This window comes from Echinococcus granulosus (assembly GCF_000524195.1).
Source record: "Echinococcus granulosus chromosome Unknown EG_S00105, whole genome shotgun sequence".
Lineage (NCBI taxonomy): Eukaryota > Metazoa > Platyhelminthes > Cestoda > Cyclophyllidea > Taeniidae > Echinococcus > Echinococcus granulosus.
In genome coordinates this window covers 200,483-223,921 of record NW_020170485.1, presented here as the reverse complement: position 1 = coordinate 223,921, position 23,439 = coordinate 200,483, and the positions used below count along the sequence as shown (strand labels likewise).

At 42.9% G+C, this 23,439-nt stretch overlaps 1 protein-coding gene across 1 annotated transcript; it reads right to left on the bottom strand. All coding sequences in view use genetic code 11, as the record gives it.

The window, feature by feature from the left end:
• Positions 1–11: 11 nt before the first annotated feature.
• Positions 12–23,439, bottom strand: EGR_08399 (cGMP-dependent protein kinase, isozyme; the record flags this gene model as incomplete). Its single annotated transcript, XM_024497648.1, has 17 exons — positions 12–179; positions 342–483; positions 675–764; positions 3,614–3,753; positions 3,925–4,047; positions 4,642–4,897; positions 6,123–6,203; positions 6,314–6,489; positions 7,750–7,891; positions 7,975–8,080; positions 9,866–9,979; positions 11,954–12,120; positions 14,622–14,962; positions 15,969–16,055; positions 20,519–20,921; positions 23,053–23,166; positions 23,399–23,439. The coding sequence occupies 17 exons, from the start codon at positions 23,437–23,439 to the stop codon at positions 12–14; spliced, it is 2,691 nt and encodes an 896-aa protein (XP_024347952.1).

Here is a 23,439-nt window from a genome sequence, read left to right as displayed (position 1 = left end):
TCTAGGTGTACTCACGTGCCCATCAGGAGTTCACAAGTGAGGATTCCGAGGGACCAGTAATCAGCGGCAAAGTCGTGGCCTTTATTCAGGATGACCTCTGGTGCTACGTACTCCGGTGTTCCACAGAACGTCCATGTCTTACGTTGGGGACCCAGCCGCTTTGCAAAACCAAAGTCACACTAAAGGGAAGAAAATATGCTTTGAAGATTTGCAAGATGGTCCACATTATTTAATTTTTTTCCCACTTATTTTGGGATAACGGGGAACGAGCATAGCGTAATTTTAAAAGCACTCAGTTTAGAACCTCTGGAAACTAGGTCAGTCGCAAAAGGGAAACTCACGAGCTTTATATAACCAGTGCTAGTTAGAAGCATGTTCTCCGGTTTCAAATCCCGGTAGATAATCCCCTGATGATGCAAATAATCGAAGGCCTCAATCACGCAGGCCAGACTGAATCGCGTTAGCTTATCATCGAAGGCGCGTCTGCAGAGGGAAAAGCGTTACAATCATCGGCTCTCCCAACCCCGATAAAACCGCAAATAATCTATCTACTTATTTTACATTAAGTAGGGTTAATTTTGTACGATTCGGAATGTGAAGATTAGGCACTACTTTATGCGGATTTGGGAGAATCCAAGGCGAGGCAGGGAAAGAGGTGACAGCTGCTAACTCACCGGTCACGAAGGACAGTCCACAGTTCGCCACCGGGACAGAATTCCATCAGCATGTAGACAAATTTGTTGTCTCGGAAGGTTTTGAAGAGTCTGTGCGAAGAGATAAGAAGCGGTAAATGGGTGTCCACATTGTATCAGAGCGGTTTTAATTTGACCAGCCAATCAATAGAGACACCTATTTGTGACTGGGCGATAAACTGCCCAATCAAAAGTTGGTGATATAATGTAGTCCCGATTTCACCTTGAGATTGGAAAAAAATGCGTATTTTGATTAAACTTGCATTTGAAAAAATCCCCAGTAAAAGGCAGGCAAAATATGGAGCAACATTTAAGGTACGTGATGTCCCACGCGCAGAAGGAATGTATAGGAATAATTTTTTCGGAACTTACGTTAAGACATCCCAAGAGGGTGCGAAGGTTGAGTTATGCTGCGCTTGCAAGAAATTATTCATGCCACAAACGTGGAGTCTCTGACGCCACCCTGGGAATTTTTTTAGCTTTCGCAAGCAATGCAAAAGAACCACTGACCAAAATAAGGACATACTGCATATTTAGTAGCCTAATTCGTTCAGAAATTTGAAGAAAAGGGTGACATACAGTAAGTAAATTACAGAGCGAACACCCCAGATGAGGCAAAGGTCCTTCAAAAATAACTTAATGCAATGTTTAGGATAATTTTATGCGATTAGTTACTAGGATTTTCAGTGTTAGCAGACCTCGGCTAAGTAGACCAACGAAGTAGTCATCCAACGACTCTCTAAATATAGCAGTCCTCCGAACGGACAAAATTGCAACAACTATGCTTTGAGACATGGCATCGGTTCGATTGACTTTCTGAGCCAGCGGCAGCGATTGATTTGAGGACTTCGGAATTTTCAAGTTCATCCAAAATTGTGTGATGAATACAAGGCAATTTGTCTCGAAGCCTGCTTTTCATTTATCTACCCAGTTGGAGCTGGCAAGGGAAGTGTAAACAGCTCTTTCCCCCCTCCCCGGCGATGCAGTGCCTTAAAGAGCAGAGATGGGGGGAGAAGGATGTGAACCATCTGTTGCGCTACTCAGCAGAAGGTAAACACACTTGGATGCCACTGCCCTCTTTTGTTCCTCTGGAAGCTCTCCTCCTCAAAAATCCCAACCTGTAATTGGTCGCGCACGGGGCTGAAACAAATGGTAGGATGTTTCAGCAAATGCTTAAGCTCTGAACAAGCATTGGAAACAGTAATTTATCTTTTATTTTTCGACCTTTCACAAGTCTGCGTTGACCGATTGGAAGGTAGTCGAGGGTCCGTAATCATTCCCGGATGCTAAAACCCAATTATCCTTTTGTTTAATCGTGGAGATGTATAAGCACTAGTTACGAATTCGCCTTCGAAGTGTCTAAGAGATCGTGTCACCGAAACACAGTAACTGTGTCGATGGTTAGAGTGAGGAGGTCTCTTCTGATGGGCGATTTTGATTCATTCCCGACACTGATGCATGAATTGGTCAATCACGTGTCACACGAGGGACAGACATATCTGATCCGGGAGGCGAAAGCGGTTATTGTGAAAGAAGGCAATGAAGACGGGCGTAGGAATTTGCACCACAACTTGACTACTGTGAAGGGACAATGCCACTCTCTCCCCAAGTTATTAAATAGTGCGCTAAACCGATTTATCTTTATGTCTACTGTTGAAGCTGTTGTCAAGGCTCAGCAAAATTGAATTCCCTTTTTTAGAAAAAGTTTAAGCAACAGCAAAAATAAAATGCTTTTTGGAAAAATTTGTTTAAATGTTAAGAATGTACGATTTCTCTTGAGGTACCTCAGCTTAAAAATGAAAATAATTTGGCTTCTTCCCGTTAGGGTGGTAGTGAACCACCGTCACTGAGGCCACACTCATGAGCTGTTTCACTCTCTCAAGAAAAAAAAACAATGAATTTAAGCTTATTTTCTCAATTCTCGGTAGAACGTGTTCCAATATTGCAGATCCAGAAGAGGCAACAGTTGGTTAAGCAAAACGCCGCACCAGAAAAAAAACGACTGGACCGTCCACACGCGCGTTGTCATTAATTCGGTGGATCAAAGAGAGGGCAATAAAGTAAAAAATAATGCAATAGATTGACTGAATAGAGGATTTTGTGATTTGTTTGACTCCTGTCTACTCACAGAGGAGAAGGGAGATAGTGACTGGTTGAAAGGGTTGTTGTCCCAATTTCTCGAACATTTAATGGCATTGCGATTCATGCAGCCGTCCGACATAGCTACCCTGGCTCAGTTTAAGAGTTTAAGAATGAAGAAAGTGTTGGATCCATCACAAACACTACTAGTTAATTGAATTTCGTCGCAGTTCAGTTTCGTCGAAAACCGTGTCGATTGACATCTCGATTGTACATTACCGAGGAATATTTGAATGGACTGTTGCAAAGACCTGGTTGATTGTGTTTATTAACAACAACGACTCCTCAGAATCGTCGTATAGACGTGGATATTGTCGTATCAGCGTAGCTGTCTCAACTTTTTGAAAAAAGTAAAATGGTCAGAATACAGAGAGGCTAAAAACATTAAAATTTCTGCTCCAAAAAAGGGAAAATTTGGGAAATAGAGGTGGATCCAAACGATGGATAAATAGAACGATGAAGGAATGGATCCGTAAAGGATGTATGCAGGATAGATGGATACAGGATGGATGGATGGATGGATGGATGGATGGATGGATGGATGGATGGATGGGTGGACTAAAAGAATATTAAGCGAAACCACTTGACTGCTTATTTAAATTTAGAAATAAGGACCCAGAATCGGCGAATTCTCCGCTAACTGTTGTAATTGGTAGAACATTCTTTGTATAATGCGCCTATTCTACAGAGGAACCGGAGGGTTCGCGACAGAATAACAAGTAACGTTGATGCAAAAAATGAACCACTTAGTGGAGCAAAAAAGAAGACAAATGAGGACTCACTTGCAGATGAAACAGTTGTCGACAGACATGAGGATTTGCTTCTCCGAGTGAACATGGTCCTGCTGCTTCGTCTCCACAATATGCACCTTCTTCATACGTTTCAAAGCGAAGGCGATGCTGTGGTCGCTGATTGGTCGCACCTGGATATTAAAACAAAAGATTGCTATGATTCTACGACAATATGGTATCCGTTTCGACTATTCCTCAGTCTTTTGTGAATTTTTTGTGCTCTTATAATTCTCCGCCCACGATGATGGCATCCATTAGCTTTTCCACCCTTCGGTACGCTTAAACCAAAGGTACATCCACACCAGCTCGACAAGACCAAGACGGGAACGAAGTTGAATGATCTGGAGAAGCGACTTGCCACGTGGAGTTTGCCTTAGACTAATTTCTTCTTCGAAAAGCGGATGCCATGTGACGTAAGGCTTCCCCTGTCAACGTAGATCAGAGTAGACAAAGCCCATTACAATTTTCAAGATGAGCCTATTCCACTGGATTGTGGAATTTTCACCGGGAGTGCCATGGCCGACGTCCGAAGAGGCTGCATGGCGATTTGGTATAGAAGTCCACTGTGAACCAATGGCCATGACAATTGCTTGGAGTTCTGGTGATAGCTTCCATGCAAATGAATCAAGTGAAATGGTTAAGACCCAAAACGAAAGGTCCACTATGGTCGCGCATTTCAAACAGTAATCTACGAAATGCCTTCAAACTAGGTGATACTTTCTGCCTTTTCGCTAAGAGATGATTCTAGAAAGCGAAGCCTTCGAAAAAAAAATGAAGCTCTTTTTAATGTGCAGAATTCCCTGCTCCAACGGGTTGAAACAAATAGTCAATTGAACTCACATTTCTGCTTATTCTGTTAAGCGAGAAAGCAAGTAATGGATGCCTTATTGTTTCAGATCCAGACTAATGGGTTAATGGCCCATCCAAAAAATGTAGTTTTCGCACTCCCCCCCCCCACCCACCCTCCTAGTGCCGACACCACTTTCGTCTAATGCGCGCAGCAAGCAAGGGTAACATACCAGTTCGACACGTCCGAAACCGCCCTGGCCAATCACAGCCACGCGTTCAAGGTCAGTAAGATGAAGGTTGGAGGAAACTTGGTATTCGTGGGCGTAGAGCTTGCGACTGGGTGGTGGTTGGACCCGGTCTCCTGCAGATGCTTTGACATCGTGCTGACCAAGTAGTTGATCGAGGGAAGTGGGACTGGCCGCTGTCAAGGTCACGGTGGGGTCATCTTCGCTCAACTTGAGAGGATGGGCTACCTTTAGTTGGCCTCTGAAGTGGCAGATGGTAAATGTTTTAGGACTACGAAGGGGGGGGACAGGTAAGGAGGTCAGAAGGGGTAGCATTGGTGCTAAAGTGCCATCTCAGACATCAAAAATGACTCCTTTGTGATGCGTACTTTTTGGACGTCACACATCATACTGCCACATCTCACCATCCAACCATTTAGGGTATATCCATCGAACAATCCAACAATATGTGCATCTGTCACCGACTTACTCCTTCAATCCCCCAAGAATTGCGCATCCATCCATTCGTCCAAACCATCCATTGGAAAATCTACCTATCCACCAGTGTTGAGCCGCAACCCAAACACCATTCACATCACGGATTCATTTATTCGTCAAAATATTTACTCGTCTATCCATCCCCCCACCTCTTCGTCAGCTAAGTCCCTAACCTACCCCTCCTTCCATCCATTCAGTCACCCAAACATCCATTGAATTGTTCGTCCTCCCATTAATCCACCGAATCTACTTGTCTCTGCCTAAAACTCCAGCCCTCCATCCATCCATCGAGTCATTTGTTCAGTTCCAGCGACTCTGTCTTTTATCAATGAGGTCCACTCCCTCAACCTTCCATCCAATGCCTAAACTACCAGTTACCCAACTAACTGTCCAGTTTTCAAACCTATCACTTCCGTCGCTTATCCATCTGCCTCTCTTCCATGTACGATTTGTGGATCAGAACTAGGTGATGGTAAATTTTATGTCTATCTGCCCGTCTATCTTCCAATCCATCGCCTCATCTATCCAATCACCCATCTATCCACTCGTCTCTTTATTTATCCATTTATAAAATGCATCCAATCCATCACACACAGACTCATCAACCCATTTGGCCGTTCACTTATCCCTGTTTCCCTACACACTTTCCAACTCACTTCTTTAGTTGTCCATTTATCCACCAACTTTGTCATCAATTTACCACCCTTTCCATCTACCCACTACAACACTGATCTGCCCCCCTCCCGCCTCTTTGTCTATTTAGAGATTTACCACTTCAACCACACTAGCATTCATTCGAGCAGATTTTCTTCCATCCAGCTGTCAGCTAGCAATCAGCCTGTTCGGTCATCCTTGCAAACATTCAAACATCCATGCATCCAATAGTTCAGCCACCATGTTATTCACCTATCAGTCTATTTTATCGAATTGGTATCCACCTATCAGTCATTTTTGCGGATCGATAGATGTACAGGAGGAGGTGGACTTACCCCTGTGATTGGAGATGCTCCAGATCCACATATTCCTTGTGCTCAAGATCAGCAATGTTGCCCATGAGTTCAAGGAAGTCTCTGCAGAAAAATAAAGTAAATTTGGACAGGAATGAGGGAACCAAAAGTGACCCAACTTAAAGCACAAGTTTAATGAAGTAACCGAGTATTTCTGTGGAATAGCAGCTTACTTTCGATAGAGGCAGAGGAGTTCCACACCAGCAGGTGAGGCGGCATAAATGTTGGCAGTGCGTCTACCTTCACCCAGGAGAGCCTTTTCGCCAAAGTACTCACCCTTCCTCATCCGACGGATCTCGATCTCCTTTGGCACACCGTCTGGACCCACTACCTTCATTGTGACACGAACCTGCACGAAGAGGAGGGGAAAGAAGATTTCAGGAAAGGGTAGCAGTAGCGTGAAAGCTGTTTGAGCTATGGATCAGCAGAGAAAATCACTTATTATATCAGCTGGTCAATTTTGAAAGGATGAATGGATGGGTGGATGGATACAGGATGGATTGACGCGAATTAGACGTTCAGGTATGACTAAAGTCATAGCCAAGTCAAAATGGTAAAAGCTGATGAGATTGCAGAACAGGCTGCTTGACCATGCTACACAAGAAATTTCTTGCGTTTGTGTGCCATGGTAACATGATTCATTGCCTAATTTTATTAGTTGCATTTGTTTGCGTGGAATTTATGTCCATGTTGAGACCACCCCACTGTGAGGTGCCCTCTTCAACTCCTTCGACATTGCGACATCTTAATTTTGCTTGCAAAATCGTGCGACAGTCCGCAGTCATGTTAACAAGAATAAACAACAAATTCGTTTTAATTAAAAAAGCATCATAAAATTTCCTGGTTTCGTTTTATTGCTCTCGGAGGTCAGAAGGGGTGTGTATCATAAAAGTCGGCAGTAGCAGCCGACGGCGTGTCTGCCTCGAAATATCGGCTAAAATGATTATTTTTGTCCACTTAAAGGAAGTGAAATGAGAGATCTTAATCGCAGTATGGTTGTTTACAAAGTAGCAGCGAAAAATTTTTTTCTGATAACTCTGCCAATTCATTTGATCACGCTACTAGTTGTGCACAGAGATCTGATCCCAGGTGTCATCCCTGAGACCTCGTTCACCCATTACTCCAACCCTTCAACACTTCTAAACCACCTTTAGATTCACCAAATACGACGGTGGCTTTGGCTTCTAATCATTTCACCAGCCTCTCAGTCCCTCCGTTCCTATCGCAGACGTACGCTTGATAGTCCCGACTATTTCGTAGGGGCATTCAGCTCATGTTAGAACATTGTGGAGCCTACAGCACTGCTGTGCGCTAAACAGATATTAACAACCGTCATCTCCGTTTTTGTCAAGCTCGCTGGTTGATTTCACTTGGAGGCTTCAAGAAAGCTAGTCGAAGAGGAGATAGATTTCCATTATTTGGGGGGCCATCTAATGCCGGTTCTGCATGCCTTCAAGTTCCGCCTCTCTTCCAACCCTACCTCACACGGGTTTTTTTCACTAACTTTTTGAGATATCTTGAAAGACTGTCTTAATATTTGTGCTATGGTCCTTGGAACACAAGGCAACATATCAAACACATCAATCGGCAAAAGCGGTTCTCAACCAACCTCGCCCGATTGGATGATGAAGAAGCTGTCCGCCTGTTCATCCTGTCGAATGATGCATTCGCCATCGGGGTGGAATTGGGCCTCCAAAACATCCGCTATACGTTGAAGCTGACCCTGTTCTAGGTCCTTCAGAAGAGGCACGCTAGAGGAGTTAAACGAGATAGATGCTGATGAAGATGAGGGGGAGGAGGACCTGACTCCCGATTGTTAGGTGGAAGAACTCACCTTGAAAGGAACTTTACTCTCGCCTCCATCTTCTCCAAGCCCGTTTTCATCATGATGTACTGGAAGATGCTTCTCTCCAAAACCCAGATATTTGCAGCTCTGACAGCTACAAAGGAAGGCAGGAGGGGTGAGGGTAAAGAGATGTACATCTTAGACATCAAGTTTGACAAGGAATGGAACCAGATTTAGAATTTTTCAGAATTATCGGTAGTCTCGGAGTGAAAAGGCACTTGCCTTTGTTTAATTACTTCAGGTTGTTTTAAATAGCAATTTGGGTGCGGTGAATTGTACCTCATCACGAAGAATGGCAGCACTTTGAAACGCCTCTCATGATACACATTTGGCGAAGCAGATAGAACAAGGAGACCCGCTTTCGTGTTTGAAAAAAGGAAAGTAGTGTTAAAAATGCTTGTATGATGGATAAAAGTCAAGACAGCAACAATCTCGTCATGTAGAAGTGAAGGTTTGCTGATTACGGATTTTTAGTGCATTATCTTGGAAGAAATACACCGTCTGGAGACGCCCTTGATGAAGGTAGATGGATGGTGAAAAATTTATTCCTTTATTCGCCGATGGCCATACGGATGCTTTCAACTCCACTTTGTCTTGAGTCAATCATTTCTGTTCTTCTAAAAGTATTTTTTGCAAGCCATCGGCCACAGACAGAGAAGTCATGCCTCAAACAGACTTCCTCAAACGTGTGAAGATGGGTAAATTGAAAGTCCAACCTTCCAGTTTTTCTGAAGTCATCCAACCAGATAATACTGTCTCGAATGACCTCCACCAAAAGTAAAGAGGACAGAAATTGCTTCTTTAACTATGAATAAGTTTGACTTTGACCCACATTAACTCAAACTTGTCACCTCTTCCGAAGGCATTCCTAAACTGCTAAATCCATCATCTAGAGAGAGCATGTCTTGGATGACCTTTGCTAAACGTAAGTACGGAGAATAAACTTGTCTCCTCACTATTCAATGAAGACACTAACAGTTTCAACTGGAATCCGCGTTGATTTTGGACTTTTGGTCCTTTCAAAGGTACTCCTAGACTACCGGATCCTATGGATAGGGACATCAGCTGCTAAGGGAATCTCGTTGGACCTTGAGAAGGCAAATTTACCCTTTCAATGATTAACAGCTAAATGGGTGAACTCAACTTCCATCCAAGGGGATTTTGGTCTTCCTCTCTCTCCAAAGATCCTATAATGTAGAGACGGAATGCCTTGAATGACCTTCTTCGAAGGAGGGGCTGAGTATGTACCATAGAAATTTCGATTAGGACATGAACGAGGTCGATGTGGACCCACATTGATTTTATCTTTCCAGCTCTCGGATCCAACTCAGATCAACTTGATTGGTAACCCAAAAAGACAGCTGGATAGCCTTAAAATTACTGAGGGACTGGAGGAAGGGAATATGACCTGAGTAGAAATAGAGTTCGCCTTTCACATTATTCAGATGATTGACATGGTTGGGCCTGCATGTCCACTCCGTCAAATAAATCCGCCTTAGTGTTAGTCAACTGGAAGAGGATTTGATGCGTGAAATCACCTCAAAATCCACGAGATCTGCCATTGCGGCAATAAGGCCAGTGAAGTTGAATACCCCCTCGCTACAATGCGATTTCTCCACCAACCTACTGTCAAATATCGTGAAGTGCTTAACACTACATCTCCCTTGAAATCAAAGGTCCACTTTGTACGGCTTAGATTTATTGCCCCTTTTCTTCGTTCCAGTCTCATGAGTAGATTGTTTCAGTGGAGCCGTTGTTTGTGCTGCTTAAAGCAACCTTCAAATGGGGATCACACAAGTTCCAACCCAACACAACAATTTAAGGATGGGAATGGACAGTTAATTAAGAATAAAGAATACTTTTTGCAAAAGTCTTCTACCTTTTATGGAAGCTGTGCGTTTGCAATTGTAGAGGAGGGCCAGTTCACCGAAACAATTGCCAGGACCCATGGTGTAGAGGTATTTCCCGTTCTTCCACACCTCGTATTCACCCTCTAGAAGGAGCGAGATGAAGAAACCGAAAAGGTTAGAAAAAGGCCGCTTTTCCATTCGAAGCGGCTTTAGCAATGACTGGAAGGGTTTGAAGCCTGTGATCAAGCCTTCTTCTTTAGCACATTTTGTATAGGGCATTGTTTTAATTGTACTTTATACCACGTGGACCTTTCAGCCTCCAGGGATTCATTTTCCCATGGGGCGAGATGACCATCTGGCCTTAATAATGGCCGGCCTCACAGCCCTTCTGTTAGCTAATAAAAGGTTTTATTTCGTACTGGTGTGCGTCAGTGCAAAGCCTGAAAGGACTAGAGATGCCAGATTCGCTTTTTGCCTCGTTTTGTCCTATTAGATATTTCAACAACTCAGCTCCTTCACCCCATCCCTTTTCCAGCAAGAATAGGGGTGTCGTCACTTAAGAGCATTGTCAACACATTAAAACAGGTCCTGAAAGATGTCAATCAGAAACAGTTTTAAACACTTTCGGTTTTTTAATCTGTAGGCCTTATCATCATAGCACACTTTTCTTCAGGATTGTTGAGAAAACAACCGCAAGGTTTCCTCTTATTCTATCGAAGATTTATGCAGCCTCCGTGGGTTGCACTTCCACTCTGCGGCACGGTCCCCAGGTCAGTGTTGATGGCCTCTCACCTCTTCGCTACATTCGTAGGTAGCTGTGACCTTAGAGGAGACTCGGAGGTACTACAATAGTTCCATTGAAAAGGTCACTTGAAAGTGGTGTTCAATGAACTCTTTCGTCGACTTTCTTGAACTTTCCGTTTTTAAGCAGTAACATGAAGCACCCTTGAAATGGTCAGCTATCGATGGTTCCATATCCCTGCCTGTATTATTGCCCACTTTTTTTAGACAAGGTGTCAAACTCAACGTAAAATAGTAAATATGAGTCCAAAATCTCCATACTACTGAAATGTCACGTCTACAAATGCTTAGTTGGGAGTAGTTTTCATTTGAACTCCAACTTCTCAATTCAGTCGGTTACAAGATTAGGCAACTTTTCATGGACAAATTGAGTGCCATAAGATTTCGCGCGTGAGATTGTGTGTATTAATTACGCGCAAGATACCCATAACGCGAATATAGTACTGAAATACCTAACGCATATCTTGTTTATGTGTTGTTGGTTTGAATATTGCCTTTTAGACTAAAAGCCGATGTCATCGATGTCTCCATAAACTCTAGCAATCAGTGAACCTGTCCCATACTACTCAAATCCAAGGTACCCTTCTCCGCTCAATCTTCTCGATCCAAGGGTCAGAAGCAAAATAAATCGTCAAAAGTGACAAGAGCAGCATTTCAATCCACCATTTAGTGAAAAGAGCAGTTAACTAACGTTCTACTTATTAACAAAGATCTGTCGAAATCAAATAATCAAATGCTACAGACATAACTTGTCAAAAAGTTGCACTATTTGACAGCAGCTGAAGCATTACACACAGCGTATTGTTTTTATCCCACTTCAAAATCTGCTCCAACCCGTTTGTTTATATTTGCAAGTCAAACTTATTGCAAAAACCACATGATTAAGTCTTTCCAAATTTTTTATGACCGTAAGTCTGACACAAGCGATAGATAAGCAGACCCTGGAGTCCTACCAAGTTACGCATATACATTACCACAAAAAAAACTCATAGGATTGGGGGCCAAGGTGACCGATCAAATGTGAATGATAACCTTATGGGGGTTTACTTAGAAGAGCTGGCAAATAGATGCCTTGAAAAACAAACGTCGTCTCATGCTTTGCCCTCTTCTAAGGGTGGACCTCTTTTCATTAAATTTTTGTACCAGCAAGATACCGGAGAGAGCAAAAAGAAGGGTTAGAGAGGCTTACAGACAGACTTCAGTTTTTTCCACTTTAAAATAACAAGGTCAATTCGCTTAGGATTTTCCTCCTTTTACCCCTCCCCCACGAAAAGTAGTAGAAGTGTGAGTTATTTATCTCAAAAAGGTGAGCCTACCTGCAGCCACGTAGAGGTGATGGCCATCTTCACCCTCACGAATGACGTAGCAACCCTCCACAATGCTATGCTTGTACATACACGAGACAATCTCCTGCAATTGTACCGCGTCCAAATTTCTGAGGAACTCGTTGTTTCGTAGGGCATTGCGAATCTCCTGTCGCGACCTAAAATGCGTAAAATTAAGGTGGTATCAGTCAATGACTCTCAATCGGCTCACAAATCAGTTCGTTATTCAGAAGCCACGTCAAGTTTTTACCCACGCCCCGTACCGACATTTAGATGTTCATGGCATATAAAGCTCCCAGTCTCTACTGTCAACTAGTGTTATTCGCATGAGCCTAGAACGTGCCGAGCTCCCACCCAGAGTAGTCAGTAGACCAAGGCATCGATACTGACGTCTTTATGGGTCGTAGAGTATGAGTAGGCAAGGGACGCGCGGCGTTGGCGTACCTGCAATCTAGTTGGCAAATTACGAAACAGGGAGACGCCCGGTGGTTTCAATTAAGCGCTTTTATAGCATTTGATTGATACCGGCTATGCGGTGGGTGTTAGGATACCAAAAAGTACACAAGCATGTAATATTAACCAAGTAGGAGAGACTGAGCTGAAGCGCTAAGTTCCAAAACATTTGGTAAATCAGGCACCACAAATAGAAACTTATAGGACGTCGAACATGAACGTTTTCCAGCGGTGCAGGCATCCCCATAGGGAGGCAAAAGAGATCTATTGCTGTACGAAGGCCAGAGGAGCTTTTAAGATGGAGGGTGGTGTCTTTCAGATAGTTGAACCGCGGATTGACATCAGTCCATGCATATGTGAATGCGAAGACCTACTGCATCGTAAGAGTTAAAATGGTATGAAATTGTCTCTAATGCACTAGCACAATGGTGCGGTTGTCCATGATGAATAAAAGCCAGCAAATTAATGTTGGAAATGTCCATTAACCCATTCCCTGCCGAGAGCTCTGGCAGTGAACCAAACTGTAATTAACTTTGTTGTTTTCCATACAATTTACTTCGTTTTATTTTGTCACACGCGTCTGTGTGTCACATATGTGTGACGCTGGTGGGACACCCCATAACTTATTCAAATCGGAGACTAAACAAAGTGCCGGCATTGCTAAGTCAATTGCATCCGCGTTATTAGGGCGAGTAGACAGTATTTGAATGACAAAACGGCGGAAAGGAGGAAGAATAGGGGATACCCCCGCTGTTGGATAAATGACTCCAAGCGCATGACATTAGCGAATTTTGCTAAAATCTTCACCTACATTCGACAACTTTATATATTTCTTGCATAGAAGAACCCCATTTGTTGAGATTTCTTCGTAAAAATTACACGGTCTGTGAGAGAATGGAGAGCTAGCTGTACATTAACACTTTGTATCTCTGTCTTTTTGCCTTCATTTTTTGTCGAAAAACAAATTAGATTTTGAACAAGCAGTCACGCACTTCTTAAAATGTGAAATATTTCAAAGTAGTGAACCCATCAGTAAGGAAATTTATCGTTACACAGCAAAAAACTTGACTTGTAGTAAAATGTCGCGAATTTGCCACTATCGCACTAGTCTCACTCCGTACACAGATCCTCCTCCTGCAGAAGTGCGGAGAGGGGGTTTCAAAAATAGCGTTTTCTAATTAAAACGGAGCCTAAGGCGAGGACAACGTGCGTAGGCGTAAATGACGTTTCTAGGACGAAACCAATTGGCGCACAGTGACCAATCGATTTTGCTATTGGACGCTGGTGGGCCAATCATTGACAACCGTGACGCATAGAAGATAGACGGACCGAAAGTTATTTTGTTTACGTCTAGGGAACCAAGATTGTTGTCTGGTAATTTGATTTATACAACTTGGTGGCATTAATAAAGTAGGCACTAAATACAGGCGTTTAAACAACTGCAAATCACTTTGGAAAATGCGCATTTGGAGATGGAGAGATTGTCTGTTTAATTGACCAACTGAGACAGCATTTCAGTAAACTATAGACAACTGAAAAACAGTAGCAATGCTTTTTATAGGCACAGAACAAAAAAAAAAACCACGGTGACCACCACTTAAGTGGTTTATTCTTTTGAAAAGCCACCGATTGCCATCACGTCTATCTGCCTAACTTAACTTTTATTCAAGAAGTAAAAAGTGAGTGGAATTGTCTTAAGACTGAGAACATCGCAGATAGAAATGGTTTATACAGACACTAACTCAAAACTTCGGCGACGAATAAACCTTTGGGGCGGCAAGGATGTGTCTGGTTAATTAGTATACCGTTCTGGCAGTCGACTTGAACTTGTCAGATTAAACCACATGACACATGGGTGATAGATCTGAGGTGAAACCAACGTGACGCTGATTGATGAGCTGAAAGCCTTGAACACATTCGATACCGGAATCGACCCCAGCGGAAAAAACGACCAAAGTAAATTTATTGTTTCAATTGTCATCTTCATTTGCCTTTGATTAAACTCATGTCAACTATGTGATTTTAGAGTCTGGATAAAAAACCCAAAGCGTCACACACACAAACACCTGGGCAATAATTTTTTCACGACACCTTTTCTAGATCAGACTTAATGGGCATGTTAATGGCACATGACTCTCTCGAATCTATCCTGGCAATAATGGATTGCAGTAAGATGGGAAAGAAGGGGCGAGAAGACGAGTCTTACTTCGCGTCCTTATCATAGTACTTAATCTCCACTGGCGCGGTAGACTGCACAGCTATGGTTGGTTCAGCGGAGACACCTAGGCGTTTGCTCGGTACTCCTCCCGCACCAGCAACAGCAGGTGGGCGGAGGGGCGCAAGACCGTCGGCTGAAGTGGGGGAGGAGGTGGCCCCAGCGGAACCATCGGACGAGAGCGGTGATCGCGCCACCAACATTCCTGGGGCTGCGGAGCTGTTAACTGAATCCTGAGCGGCGTTAGTGGCAGCAGTGGCGTTCGTGTTGAAGGAGCCGCGACGCAGAGAGGAAGCACGCATAAGGAGGCTCTCGGCTATCGCGGGGGGATTCTTAATGGAAAGAGGAAAAGAGGGTTTCGAGTAGAGGTTATCCTTTCAGTCATTCATGAATCCATTATTTGAAACATCGATCAAGGGGATTGAAAAGGCTCTCAGTTATTGATAGAGGGGATTGTTCATCCCTTCATCTAGCCGTTGATGAAACTACTCCACTATCCATCCAAAAATTCATTCCGCCCTCTACGCATCTACTGAACCATCCACCTCCACCCCTGTCAGGTATCCAACTGTCACTTCAATCAATCATCCACGCATAACATTAAACTTATCGGCATACTTGCTGATTTTATAAATTCTGTTTTAAAATTTGATTTTCGTTAAATCAAACCCAGAATCATGTTTAGCTACTTCAACAGATTTCAGGAAATTCAAGATGAAGTAAATTCCAACAGCAAAAACTTCGCGCACATGTTGCAATTAATGAATAATCACCGCCTGTTGAGCTTCCATTTTCAAATAGTAACAATGGACGACTTCAACCCCCCTTCACCATTGGTGGAACAGGCACTAATGACAGGCGCTAAGCCGAAATTAATGACTAAGTGGGTTCTGCCACTTAGTTTAGAGGTTGACCAGGTGAACAAAGAAAAAAACTCGATATAAATTTTAAACGCGTGTCTGAATCGTCAACATACTTCTCTACTTCTTTTTTTACCAATCACCGGATCATTCATCAGTGCCTTGTCTATTCAGTCCTCCTTGATCCATTTGTCCAACCACAGACCAATCCAGCCAACCCTTTCGTCAGCTTATTCTGCCCTCCTTCTAGCCAGCTGTTCATTCATTCAACTGCTCCAGCCATTCAAACACCTAACCCACCATCTATGCGCTATGTATGTCCGTAACCCTTAAAGCGGCCTTCCACTTTTATGCATGCCCAACAGTCGAACATTCTAGGACATCCAATTCCCCTGATTGGCCGGTAAACTTAAAAAGTGCTAACAACCGCCGTGCGGTCAAGGCTAACCAAAATAACATAGGTACAGGAGAATGGTACCTTGACGTCCTCCGGTGTGTCGGCAATAACGCTGTTCACATTGAAATCCTCACCTCCTGATTGTTTAGGTTGGGAACGCGACATTATCTAAGCAGGCACACACAATCACCCAAATGGATGCCAATCCATCGGCAAACATGCACACCTACGCAATCATTTTTAGTGTCAGTGGACATCATAAAACCCGAGGTGAAATAAAAGCCTAGTGGTACTTATGAACGTTCGGCGGTACAGTGAATGTGCAAATCTCGCCTGCTTCGCGTCTCATTCCAGTGTCGAGCTATCTTTCCTCAGTGGGAGAAATGATTAAATACTTGTCCATTCAAACGTTCGATAGATCGTTCCCTAATCTCTGAACTATCTATTAACACCTAGGCCAGCCAGCCTGTCAGTCATCCAGGCATGTAGCTATCCATTCATTCACCCAATCATCAAGTCATCCACCTCACAGGATGTTCATTGAGCTTTCCATCCAGCCGGTTATCCGATCATCTAAGCGTCCTCTCCTGATCTCTCCAGCTACTAGATTTACGATCTCTGTAACCGATGAAATTACCAGAGACTTCATTTCTTAAGAATTTCTTGGCGGGAAAAAATATACACTTTACTTAAGGAGATTGGTGCTTTCTTTCAAAGGGCAAAAATTTTGTTGTTTTGCTCCTATTCCTAAAAAAACAGTAACAGTAAATAAGTGGAAATTTGGACACTTTGGCCAGGTGTCAATTGACAGCTATTCTCGGGAGTGGAGGAGGGCATGAAGACAAGAAAATGGCTAAAGGGTAAACAAGTAATTTCTTTGCGATCCATTTTTCCATCCACCTATCTGTTCTGCCACCCCCCTTCTGGTGTCTAGATGGAAGGTATGCCTTCCGGAAGTGATTGTGATTACCGGTAGATGCCTTAGGGATGGAACAACTGCTAGGGCTAGGGGATATGGTTGGATTGATTGCCATGTGCAAATTTGCAGCTTTCCATGGAGAATAGTAGAAGGACTGTTTAAAAAGTGAAAAATATCCATATCCATATTATTTAACTTAAAAAGCGCTAATTCTTACCTTGTACCGTAAACAAATGAATTCTAAGTCAACTCTGATCCATAACTTCACTCTGAACTACCTTCAGTTCATCAAACCCTCAATCAATTCATCCACTCTACAGGCCATTCATCCATCCATCAAGCTATTCAGCAACCATCCATTCAATCTCTCCTCCACCTAATGATGCTCTTCGTGAAGATGTTTGAATACGGGATGCTTAAGTAGAAAAGATGACCATTATTTTCTCGATTCGCGGTGGATTGAGGCTTCCACCAGTTCTTAAATCATCCATTCATCCGCAAAACGTGGCTTTTGGTAAAATTCGCCCTGGATCCATCCATCGATCCAGTCATTCCGACCGCCCACTTATCCTCCAAAATATTTATCCATCCGCCCACTAATGTTGCCGTTCCATCGACATTTTGACCATCCACTCATTTATCACATACGATGGTCTCATTTCCAGCAAGGTTAAGTCTTGTCAAATCGTCCTAGAAAACGCCTTGAGAGTTTTAAAGACGAAAATAGACACTGCCATAAATGAACAAGCACTAGTGAAGGATAAAATTAATCCGCAATAATAAACTGCCACCTTTTCCAGAAGAAGGTAAATTTTGTGAAAAACAAAATAAACAATGAATAAACGTCTGTCAATTGTGTCCTTTTTGACAGCGAAAGCAGACAGTTGTCAGTTAAGCAAGCAATCTCTACTCATTTTTACAGAAAATAAGTTCATTTCTCATTGGTTGAGGCAATCTTGAAGAAGGGAGGATTGTGCGGTGGTGTTATTTCACTAGACAACATAGGGAGACTGGTCAAGTCCAAAAACGTGAGACCCCTCTAATGATACTGGAGGCTGACATGAGAATGGAGGAGAGTCACTTTAGATGAGATGAGTTTCCGCACAAACGACCCCTTCCAAGGTCTATCAGCATGCTTGACACACGAGGAACTTTTGGTGACAGTAAGAAATTGATCTAACTCCATAAAATGAACCGCTTACCTTGAAGGTGAAAACTTTCTTCCTAATGATACACTACCATCCCACTCCCTTTGTCCTGCCGCCATCTGTTCCCGCTTACAAGGATTCTAGCCGCAACCAATCAAATTTTCCGACAGCCTCAGAGATAATAAAGGAGATGAAAGGATCATAACCCTTTGGAAAAATAAATTTCCAGATAGAATTTAGCAATGCGTTTCTAATCCCCCTCAGATGTGCACCATTGCGAGCGTATCTCGCATGCATTAACGTCAAAAGGCGTTGTTATGGCAGCGCGACAAAAAAATACCCCTCAAAGGTGATGCCCCATACAATTTCGTCCAAACTTTTTTCGTCCTAATAAGTGTAGGGAAAGAGCATGTTGCAGAGTGATATGTAGATGAATGAAATGGATTAGAGCCAACTCTAAGTGATTTGAATGCCTTAAAGATGCAGAAAGTCCACATCCTATGCGCCGATGGCATGTAAAAAAACACATCTGAATTTCAAATTTCGACAAGACGGATGAATATTTAGTGCTGAAGTAGTGTGTAATGCGTCGGTTGTTTGTTTAAATCACGGTTTTGGTAAAGGAGCTACTTGGGTGCTCACTATTCAATCTTCACGGTGCGGGTTGGCCTCTGAGCCAGGCCAGTAGCCCCAAGCCCTACTGAACGTCAACGACGAATATTCTGCCCTCTTTCGTCTTTAAGAAAGTCTTGGGCACTGCATTGGTGGCAACAAAAGCTGCGGATGAGAGAATCGATGATGACTACTAACAGAAGGGCTGGAAGTGATGTCTACTCCAGTCATGTGCTCTGAAGGAAATCTATTGACAACTGAAGCGACACTATCGGTGAACCATCTGAAAAAGTTCATTACGGAGCTATCTAGCGTATCTGCACGGAGATGACAACTATGTGAACCCGCGATACCTCTCTCTTACTCCTCTACTAGCTGGATAGAACCCAGGTAGAGCACTGAATTGAGAAAGAAATTGCAGAGCGGGAATAACCGTGAAACCCAACCCTCATGGAAATATGCTTAATTTCGTCCTTTGTTAAGCGAATCTGCTTTTATGCTAGTTCATACAGAACGAAGCTCCAGATTCAATATAATTCTCAGGGGAAATCAGTGACTTTGCGGTCAAGTGTCTTCTCAATTGCATGGATATTAGAAGACTGTAGTGGCTGGCTCGTGGAGAGGGGCTATGTGACACTTTAATTGTTTGTTTAACTCTCGGTTTTGGTAGCGGGCCACTTAGGGCTCTTTCCTTCTACCTTCACCCGATAGGCTACCCTCCGGGCCAAGTCAGTAGCCCCAGGCCCTTCTGTATGTCGAATTTATCTACTCTGTTCAAGTACTATGCCCTCAATCGCCTTCAGGGAATTCTCGGGCCGCTACGAGTGCATCCATGCAAAGCAAACTTCGGGTTCTTTTCGACATCTTAATAATGGGCAAAACACTGACCTAAAGTAGCAAGTTGACGCGATCGATGGAAATTTAGGCTCACTGAACCGGTTAACGGGTCAAGATAAGTAGATATTTGAGGGTCAGAATCTATACCTCTAGCCTTTTTAAAAAGGGAAAGAGGCCGCTTTGATTCACTCAAATTTCGTGAGTGTGCATATACTGGCAGTGTACCGACAGTTAGACTTCGGTTGTTAAATTGTTTGTTTGTTCGGTTGGTTTTGGTGATAGGTGCATGATTAATGGTACCAGCGACCTGATTAAAAGTGCTTATCCGGTGTTTCAAGACTCCGCCTCCAAGTTAATGTCAATGCATCAGTTCTTTCATGTGTGCATTCGCCTATTCATCAACGTTTATTCGACCCGTTAATAAAACTACCCCACTAATCATACGTGAATCTAACAATCAGTCCATTTCAATTCGCTGACTGTCAATTTGCCTCCCAATCATAAGTAGAATTACTCACCCCCCAAGCCGGTGGCGTTGAGATACTGGCTCCATGACAAACCTACTTTTTATGACATTTATAGAAATGTCTTGGACGCTTTGATGGCAATGTAATGAGATAAATCTAACAGCTTTTACAGTAGTTTGAAGAAGGCTAACCTATAGACAGATCGACTCGCTGCTGTGGACGAAGGATTCACATTCCAGTCAGGTGGGTGGGTACGGGGCAACCCATTGATGAAAAGTCAAAAAAACTCATCAACGCTCCGCATCAAGGCCAACAACGCTGTGTCATCAAAACATCCGAGCAGTAGAATAGAACATACTTAGTTCCGTGTTGTTTAGTGAGAAGGAAATGATAATGTCACCCAATTCCTTCGACCCAAAATCCGGCTACATATCGAATGACAACCAAACCATCTGATCTGTCACAGCCTATTCTACCATACAAAGGTGGCAACGTGTGGCTATAAGTGACAAACCAATTGAAAACTAATGAGTGATCAGGTTTGGTTCAAAGACAAAACTGCATTTGCCCACTTTTGCTCACACTTTTGTAATACATAGACTAGTAGAAAGAGATGTTGAATCTCCTTCTATTCACAATCAAACTTACCTTTTTCCAAGTGTCACACTCGCCGATGTGCTGCTCCAGCACCGAACTCAGTTTATCCACCTCCGAGTGTAGCTCATCCAACCGTCTGTCCTTCTCCTTAAGCATCGACCTCAGATGCATCAGCTCCGCTGTGACCTTCGGATCCATGGTGATGGTGGTAGCAATGGGTGTGACGGGGCTCTTCAAAGTGCTTGAGTTGGTATTAGGGTATTTCGAGGTAGTAGTAGGTCCGTTGACCGGTCGCAGTGGCTTGGCGGCTGTAGAAGTGGATGGTTCGCTGTGATCTTGCCCAGTAGATGTTGCCACTACGCCGTAAGATGGGGCTCGACCGGAAGAGGAAGCGCCACTGGAATTCACCGATTGGCCCTTGCAGAGATTATAAATAAATATGAGATACCTCATGCTGCAATAACAAGCAGAATAATAAACATTGGAGTGAGTAAAATTCGTTTTTTTTTTCTTTAACATTATTGGTATTGGCAGGTGCATAAAATTCCCACCTATTTTTATCATGAAAAGAAGGTCAACCACTGATTAAATAATCTTATTTTAACCTCTACTGCAAAAAACCGAAAAATTCGTGTTTATTTTAAAAGGAATATGGATTGAGCGAGGAATGTCTTTTTTCCTTCGACAGCTCTTAGAGTCGACACCACTTCTGTGAGACCTCAATTACTATCACTAATGACACCTCGCCCTTCTCACCTTAACAGCGAACCGAGAATTTGAATTTCCGCATTTTAGAACAAGTTTTGTGTCTTTTGACCCTGTCGTATTTTGTGGCACCCACTACCCCTGGTTCGCATCACTTCGAAACTGAATTTCCGTATTTCGAAACGAAGCCAAGTGGCGAACTAGCGATGCATTTGGTGAGGCTAGGGTGTGTCCAACTATAAATAAGCGGACTGATTGTTGACTGGTAGTCTGGGAATTAAAAGTTACTGTCTGGTACCTAAATTTAATCTTACAGATAGACTACACCATATGGGTGGCAGAATTGAGCTGAGATTAAAATGGTAGTTGACTTAAAAGTTAGTTACAGTGGAAATAATGGATAAATTCACCCATCTTAATGATGGGTTGATGGATACAGGATGGACGGATGGATGCATTTGGACTGGGCTGAGCGAGTTTATGGAAAATAATCGGACAATTCAAATTGAAAAATTCTACCTAACAAAGTGCAACATCCCAAAAAGTGCCCTCACGGTAATAACTTTCAACTACCATGCCTAGCCGGGTAGATGTGTAGAAATTTTTCAACCTCAGTGGTTTGAAATTGCACTTTCCTTTTCTTTTCAGCCACAGTTGTAAATTTTTACTTGATGGAAAAGTGGAAGTGTACATAGTATTTCAAAAAAAAGTTATTTCTTTAATTCAGAAAAAAAGTGATGATTTACACAGGAAAACAGTCACGCCTGCACTCCCCCACCTAATTGGTAGGCAAACAATGACTTGTTGGATAAAACCACCATATGGAGAATTCACCAATGCCTCATTCAAAACCTTAAAAACCAAATCCCACAATGCATCCGAGCTGAACCAATCGTCAAGGCAGTTATCCATGAAATTTACAATTTTTCTCAGCAATTTTTTCCTCGTATTTTTCAAGGAATTGATGCTTATAACCTGAGAAGCTAAGCAAATCTGAAAGGAGGTGGAAGAGGACTGGAGCCTAGCCTCCTTTATATTCCATGTTAGGCTACAGTCAACTTTCCTCTAAAAAGCATGAAAATTGTACTTTTAGTAAAATGATTGTGTAAGATTCTTGAATTAAACATTCTTTTACAAAAACAATTACCACAATGTATATCGAATTTTGGGGTAGACCCATCACCACACCTAGGCCAATCATTCTGCCTGCTTGAACATTAATGTCATTTTTTGAAAAAAGGGAGGTCCTTTCTACATTGAAGATGCCTCTTTTTACCTTAAAAGGATAATCAGATCAAGCACAAGGGGAATGAGGAGGAGGCAACAAAACTGCTTGATTCATGGGCCAAATCAGCATATCGCTGACAGAGTCGCGGGGTGAACTCCACCAGCATAAGCCCAACAAAGATGTGTTTTACTAGAAGTTATTTTACTAAAGAAGGGAAGAAGTGATGACCAAAAATATTTCAATGTTACTTTATTGCTGCTAAAATCAATCAATGCGAATTAGGCAACCACTAGTTGTCAGGGATTGAGAAAGACCATCTGTCACACACTTGTGACGCACGCAAATGTGCGAGCAGGCCAATGATTAAAACCTCACAGTCCGCTATTAGAGCAGTGATGACAAAAGTAGGTTACATTATTTTGTTTTGTTCTCTTATGATTTCCTCAACTTCCAAATTACTGATTTGAAGTTGATTTACTCAAAGTGGTCAATTACTTGTACCTTTCTACGATATGGTAGGAAACAGGAGTGGGGAAAAATGTTTAACCTTATCAGGTGACCCAAAAAGTGCGCGTAATTGCCCATCCACCTAAATGTTATGACTTGATGCACCATGAAAGGCACTTGTAAAGTACAAGCAATTGTACCTTACAAATATGTCAGTTTATCGCCACTGTTCACCACATCGGTCTTCACCGAATAGCCCGAACCGAGGTTGATTTGACTCGGTTCCAGGGCTAGGGAGGCCTCTTCGAAGGAGTAGCAGCTGAATGATGGGAAAACTTAGGCTCTGGTGATGAATTACTCAAGGATAGAGACACACCCTTTTCTAAAAAACCATTTATTACAGGGCTTTGAGACTAGGGTTGTGATGGCGGCCAAGCAAATGGTTCACTCTCCATATACTATAAAGATGAAGGGCAGACAGACAGTAAGCTTCAAAGACCATCAATATCTGCTTCTACATGTCTTTCACCCTGTAAAAACAGGTCACCCACTTCCATTTGTTCGCTGACTGATCCACGGTGAGAAGCGACAT